The sequence below is a fragment of the Suricata suricatta genome, chromosome 5 (genome assembly GCF_006229205.1).
Source record: "Suricata suricatta isolate VVHF042 chromosome 5, meerkat_22Aug2017_6uvM2_HiC, whole genome shotgun sequence".
NCBI lineage: Eukaryota > Metazoa > Chordata > Mammalia > Carnivora > Herpestidae > Suricata > Suricata suricatta.
Genome location: NC_043704.1, coordinates 344,513 through 351,478, shown reverse-complemented (window position 1 = coordinate 351,478; position 6,966 = coordinate 344,513). Strand labels below are relative to the sequence as shown.

Genomic DNA, 6,966 nt, shown 5'->3' with positions numbered 1-6,966 from the left:
GCCCCCCCCCCCCCCCCCCCCCCCGTGTGCGGCCTGGGGGCCTCCAACAGCCCGCGCCGCAGGCCCTGCGTGCCCAGCTCCCCCGGGCGGCCCGAGCCGCCGGCGACGGTCCTCCGTCTGCCTTCGCACCGCAAGGCCATCCTCTTCCTTCCGCTCCGTTTCACCGAGTGCCGGGGACTCGGAGCCCATTCCCTGGGGAGTGACACGCGTGTCCAAGGGAAGTGCTGGCCACGGCGCCAGAGGCCCGGCGGGTGCAGCCAGGGGAGGCCCGTGTCCCGCGGTGCCCGTGAGCTGTCCCAGCACACCGCCTCTCTCGACAGGAGCAGGCCGTCGACAGGGAGCACGAGCGGGAGGAGTTCCAGCGGGAGATCCAGAGGCTGGAGGAGCAGCTCCGGCAGGCGGCCCGGCCACGGGGCCCCTGCGCGCGCGACGTAAGTCAGCGCGCCACACGCCGTCCCTGTGTGGTAGCCGTTCTCTACGATGCTTTCAACTCGTGCCTCTTGTTTTCCCTGTTTGCCTTCCATGTCCTGACGACGACAGCAGGAGCAGCTGGATGAGGAGGTACGGGCGGCGGGGGGCGGCGGGGGGCGGCGGGGGCGGCGGGCTCTCGCACGTGGGCCCGTTGCTGCTTGTTCCTCTTGCTTCCTTTTGCTTGGAGCCTGACCTGCCTGCTTCCCTCTGCCCGCCGTGGCTGCAGCTGATTCACTGCTTTTCTTAAAGCATTGCACATATTTTGAGAGGATGGTGGATTCATTTTCAGTTGTGAGCAGTAAGACAAACGTCCCCTACACCAGCCCCCAGCTCCCCAGTGTCACCGCAGAGGGTATCCCCCGCACCCACCCCCAGCTCCCCGGATGTCACCCACAGAGGGCGTCCCCCACACTCTCCCCCAGCTCCCTGGGTGTCACCTCAGAGGGCGTCCCCCGCACCCGCCCCCAGCTCCCCGGTGTCACCGCAGAGGGTGTTCCCTGCACCCGCCCCCAGCTCCCCGGGTGTCACCCACAGAAGGCGTCCCCCGCACCCTCCCCCAGCTCCCCGGGTGTCACCGCAGAGGGCATCCCCCACACCCGCCCCAGCTTCCCCGGTGTCACTGTAGAGGTCAGGCCTGGAGCACGACCAGGGCATGGATGTGAGGTCCCCTCCCGCCCACTAGCCTGTCTGCTGTGTTGGTTGTGTGGTTTCTGCAGTCACACAGACAGGCGGTGTGTGCCTGCGTGGGACTGCGCTCCTTCACGCAGCCCGAGTCTCCGCACGCGCCTCAGGAGGCCGCTGTGCCCAGAGCCCTTCCCTTTTATTGCTGAATAGCTTTTCCTACCCTGCTAACAAGATTGACTTTGTTTCCTTAACCGATCTTGTATTAATATTTTTCTGTGTCGTTATTGAGAGAATGCCCACGTTAGTTTTGTGTCTCTCTCAGCTCCTGGGGGTGGTCTTCGTGTAGACTGCGGGTCAGGATCCGTGTTCTCTCAGCTGTGTTGGGTGCTTTTTTATTCGGAAGATGGCGGCTTTAACTATGGTATTTCTCAAGCAATTTCCTTGTTTTAGGTGGAATTGCTGCAAGAGAAGCTGAGACAGAAATCAGACGGGTTTGATGAACTGGTCATAAAGAAAGAACTGGCAGACAGACAGGTGCTAATCCAGGAGGAGGAAATCAAACGTCTCCAGGAGACCAATGCCAGCTGCCGACGCGAGGCGGCTGCGCTGCGGGACGAGCTGGAGAAGCAGAGAAGCGCCGTGAAGGCCTTGCAGCAGGTACTGCGCGTCGTGCGGGCTCCTGCGTGTGCCGCTGTGCCCGTGCGTGCCGGGCAGGCCGGGGACGGGCTTTACTTCCTCCAAGGGGGCGCCCCCCCCCGCCCCCCCTCCCCCCCGTCGGCTGCCAGCCCCTGCCGCACACACTCCGCTGCTTCCGGTCACGGGCGGTTGTTGGGGGGCGGCCGGCACAGCCAGCATCCAGTGGGGCCGGGGGAGGGGGGGGGTCCCATCACTCAGACACCGTCCCCCAGGAGGTGGCGTCAGCCCACACAGGAGAGGGCTCGGCCCCACGAGACTGCCCCCTTTGGGGGTCCTCCAGATCGAGCCCCGCCTCGGGGTCAGTTTATCTGCTGGATTGTGAGGGCGGCTCACTGCTCTCCGGGAACCACTCACCCACTAGATCGCCGGCATGTTGAGAAAAATGCACCGCAGGAGCAGCCAGACAAGGGGACGCAGAGGGCGCGTGTGGGGACAGGGTCAGGGAGCGTCCGCGCCCTCTCCGGGCCGCTGCCGTCAGGAGTGCGCGTCTGTGGCACAGACGTCGTTTGTGTCTGAAGTCGAGGCCCTCGGACTGCCAGCCGCCCGGCCCTTCTTCCCAGCTGTTAGTCCCAGGAGTTGAGCCTGTGACTCTCCTGTATTTCGTGTATTTCGGAGGTTAGAAGCTTACGTGAAAAGTGGGGGGTGGTGAGAAGCCTTACTTTGAGAATCGTTGGTTTGACCCGAAGACAAGTCCGGCTTCAGGAGGAGAGTTTTGTCAGGTGTGTCTGGTTCTCGAAAGTGCAGATGCCAACAGTTAGCGGCGGTCAGGTTCTTCTCGAGGAAAAGGACCTGGGTGGTGACTGTCTCTGCAGGGGCCCCAGCACAGGAGGGGTGCCTGGCCCCTGCTCTGGCCTCTCCTCTACTGCCCAGGACAGCTCCGCTCAGGGCGGCTGCGTCAGTCCCTGCACGGTCCTGCCTCTGCCCTTGCTCCACCCGTGTCCTCCCTCCCTCCTCTCTCCCTCCTCCCTCTCATGTCTTCCCTCCTCCCTCTGCCCCTGCTCCACCCGTCTCCCCTCTCTCCCTCCCCCCTTCTCTACCCTTGCCCCATCCATCTCTCTTTCGTCCCTCTCTTTTCTACTCCGTATTCCCTACTTTTCTACTCCCCCTCCCTCTTCCTTCCTCCCTCCATTCTTCCTCCGTCTTTCCTCATCTCCCCTCCCTTCTTTCCTCAGCAAATATTTACTAAGCATAGTAGATGCTACAGGTATAGAAAATGCCTTGTTTTCCTCCACAAAGATGAACTTCTCCACTTAATTTGTTGTGACTGTTTTGTCTGCATTAAATGCTCTTTGAAATTTTTTAAATGAGACGTTAACGGTCATCGTACAGATGTGCCATGCCCTGGTCAGTCACTGCCCTGATCCTTGGCAGGTTCTTCACAATTTTCTTCTGAATAGCCAGCAGTCTAGAGACCATTTTTGTGCCTTCCTCAGTAACTACTCAAGATGAGTTTGTCATCGGGGCCTCGCTGGCGCACACGCTGGCTCTCTGGGGTCACATCCTTCACCAGGCTGGAGCACAGCTCATCTGGAGGCCGGGTGTCTGACACGTGCAGGGGTGCACAGATATGTGCAGTTGTGTGCACGTGGGCCCCCGGAAGAGCCGAGGACGCTGTGCCCTCAAATCACAGTTGGAGGCCCCCAGTTCCTGAAACTAATTTCTTATTCTCAAACAGGATAACGAGGCGTTACAGGAGCAGAATGGGATGCGGTCCACACTGCCATCTAAACTCGATGAGGGCAGATGCCCCACACTTCCTGCAGGCACTTGTCCCGGGGGCCCGGGAGTCCAGTTAGAGGCAGTACAGACGGCACTCCGGCAGCGGGAGAGCGAGGCACGTGTGGGGGGCCGGGGGGGCTCCCCTCTGCCCAGGGCCGCTGCTGGCCTGCCCTGCCCTCCGCGGGGGGCAGGACGCTCGACGCTCGTGTGGCCCAGGAAGGGGGTCTGTGCCTACTGTATACCCTTGTCATTGTAACAGCTTGGTGTGGGCTGTAAAATGTTAGTACCTTTTTTGCTGTGTACTTTTTAAATCTTTTGTAATGTTCGTAATTATTAAGTGAACTAGAATATTAGGTACTTTTTAATACTTTGTTTTCATGACAGGTTTTAGACTTAAAAGAACAATTAGGAAAGATTAAGGAGGACTTAGTAAGCAAGGACGAGGAGGTGCTGCACCTGAACTTGAAGCTGGATGCGCAGAACAGCCGCGCTGCTCTCAGCCTGCAGGAGCTGCAAGAGGAGAACGCCAGCCTGAAGGTGAGCCCGGGCTCCGCGCTGCACGTCGGCGCCGCGGCCGCTGCCCGCCGGGGACCCCGGCCTCAGGTCCCAGACGCAAGGACACCGAGGGCGGTCCTCGCCCACATGGGGCTTCGGGAGTGCCTGCCTTCTGCTCTGCGGGCAGAGCCGGGGCGGCTCCAGAAAGTGCCCGGCGGGTGGAGCCCAGGGCCGCCCCGATGCCCTCCCTTCTGTGCCAGCCTCCGGGGCCAGTCTGCGTCCTGAGAGCCAGGTTTTTCCAGGACGCTTGTTGGAGTCCCGCAGCAGGAGGGGTGCACCCGTGTGAGGGCAGGAGCTGACCGGAGGGAGTGAATGTTCACCATTTACTTAATTTCGGTTGTTACAGGGCACCCCGGTTTTGAAGAGGTGATTTTTAGTACGTAGTTGCTCAGTGTTAGTCCTTCCCATGAGCAGGATGAAAAAATCGTTTTGTTTTTTTCTTTCTCTTTTTTTAATTCTGTTTTTAAATCTCCTGTTACCTTAATGTAATTGTGCTTCTGAGGGGACCCAGGGTGGGAAGGAAGCCCTGATGACGTGTGGTGTGCGGCGCCCTCGCCTGGCACCCCCGGCCGCTGTCGGGCGCCTGGCCCTCCCGGGCAGCGCCACGTGACGTGGTGACAGCAGGGTGTGGGGCCCGTCCCAGGCCTCTGGCGCCCTTCAGTGGCAGTTCTTCCTTAGTAGTAAACAGGAGACAAATCAGAGACCACTTTCAGAGTGGGTGTTAGTATTTAAAGCCACGGTTTATTAGGGTACCGCATGTCTGCCAGGTCAGGGGACTGCTTCCCATAGTCACGTTTCATTGGTGTCACTGTGCTTATTTCTACAGGCATTTCTGCAGAACAAGGAAAAGGAGATCAAGGGTGTGAGTGAGCAGCTCGAGGCACAGCTGGCTGGGATGGGAGGCGGTGCTCTCTCTGAGGTAGGCCTTTCCTGGCGCCCCGAGAACCAACACACCCCCCCTTTGGGGTCGAGTGTGCCTGGGGTGGGTGGCACCCAGGCCTTGGCAGCTCTGCGGTGCCTGCCTGGGAAGGACCACCTCCCCGGGAACGGGGAGCTTCACACATGTTGCAGGAGACCAGGCGTGCGTGCTCTTGGCCCGGGTGTCCACCCTTGTTCTCAGTCCCTGGCGTGGTCTCCCCCGTTGGTCACCTGCCGTGTCCCGCTGTGGCCCGCCGGCCCCGCTGCACCGCACCCCCAGGGCTGTCTGCGACTCACTGCTTTACCCTTTAAAGCCACCTGCACCTGCTGGGTTGTAATTTTCACATATTTTATCTACATATTCTGAGAGAGTGAGCGATCAGGGAGCGGTCAGAGGGAAAGGGAGAGGCAGAATCCCAGGCAGGCACCGCACTGTCAGCATGAAGCCTGTCACGGGGCTCAAACCCACGAACCCTGAGATCATGGCCTGAGCTGAAGTCAAGAGTCAGACACTCAGCTGACTGAGCCACGCAGGCGCCCTGGGTTTCTATTTCAGGTTTTCTGTTTGTGTTGTGATTATGGCTGGTCTGTAGTCTGTGCCTTTTCATCTCCGGGTATTCAGTTGAGTGAATAAGCCCACGTTGTGTGCCGTCAGAATCACCCTTGAGACTCCCGGTAGTTGTGTGTACGGGGAGACGGGAGAGAGCCCGCAGCACGGGACCGCACGGGCCGGCAGTGTGAGGGTCACGCCCCACCAGGGGCTCCCTCTGCCCCCCGTATAGTTCATGGTGCAGATTTCAACGTGGTGGACGCGTGTGTGACGGATGGCTCACATCCTCTAAACCAAAACCAAAAGTGAACCTGTTTTTTTACTTTTGTTTTCAGTATTGGCCAGGTTTGCATTTGCGTTTAAAGGAATTAAGTGGTACAACGTGTGAAACCAAGAATTGTGAAACCCTCAGTTTTTAGGAAGCAGCCATTGGACAGGAAGAAGCGGGCTGGAGCTCGTCCCCTGGCGCATGAGTGGCTCAGTCGCTAACAGCGTGGAGCCCGGTTTTCTACCTGGCAGGATACTTGACACCTGTAGCTCAATTGTCTTGTCGTCAAAGAGCGATAATAACATTTCTTACCCCGAGACATTGGGGATGACGTCACCCAGCACCAGGGGAAGCATCTGCGAGGTCGGGGGCCACAGTGCTGGGCGCGGAGCAGTTGCGGCCGCCGTGACGGCCCCTGGCCCCGTGCGTGCACCTGGCTGGCCCCGCTCTTCGGCAATGCCAGTCCCCAAGCCTGATGCTCTTCGTTTGTTCCTCTTCCAGAGTTCGCACCACACCTAAAATCTAAATCTCCCTTTAGTAAAACCAAGTAAATCAATGTTATTTAGATGTTAACAGAATACACGTTGAGGCTGGTGACAGCAGTAGCATGAAGGTGCCACAGAGAGGCGGCCACAGGGGGGCCCCTCCACCCACAGCAGCACAGAGCGAGAGGAGCCTGACGTGGCGGGCGTGTCCCTTCCCGGCGCCTGGGTGACCCTCACGCAGCGGCATGCCCCTCCTGAGCGCCTGGGTGACCCTCACGTGGGAGTGCCCCTTCCCAGCGCCTGGTGGCCCTCACGCGACGGGCGTGCCCCTTCCCGGCGCCTGGGTGACCCTCACGCAGCGGCATGCCCCTCCTGAGCGCCTGGTGGCCCTCATGCAGCGGGCGTGCCCCTTCCCGGCGCCTGGGTGACTCACATGTGGCGGGCGTATCCCTTCCCAGCGCCTGGGTGACCCTCACGCAGCGGCATGCCCCTCCTGAGCGCCTGGTGGCCCTCACGTGGGAGTGCCCCTTCCCAGCGCCTGGTGGCCCTCACGCGGCGGGCGTGTCCCTTCCCGGCGCCTGGGTGACCCTCACGCAGCGGCATGCCCCTCCTGAGCGCCTGGTGGCCCTCACGTGGGAGTGCCCCTTCCCAGCGCCTGGTGGCCCTCACGTGGCGGGCGT

General features: G+C 60.4%; 1 protein-coding gene across 1 annotated transcript in view; it reads left to right on the top strand.

Annotated features, from left to right (window-relative positions):
- PCNT (pericentrin) overlaps positions 1-6,966 on the top strand; it is a 113,000-nt gene that overhangs the window by 67,868 nt on the left and 38,166 nt on the right. Inside the window, exons 24-29 of the mRNA XM_029940586.1 lie at positions 321-431; positions 541-561; positions 1,546-1,752; positions 3,467-3,625; positions 3,895-4,047; positions 4,892-4,984. Of these exons, the coding sequence (XP_029796446.1) occupies positions 321-431; positions 541-561; positions 1,546-1,752; positions 3,467-3,625; positions 3,895-4,047; positions 4,892-4,984 (744 nt within the window). The remainder of the gene's footprint in view (positions 1-320; positions 432-540; positions 562-1,545; positions 1,753-3,466; positions 3,626-3,894; positions 4,048-4,891; positions 4,985-6,966) is intronic.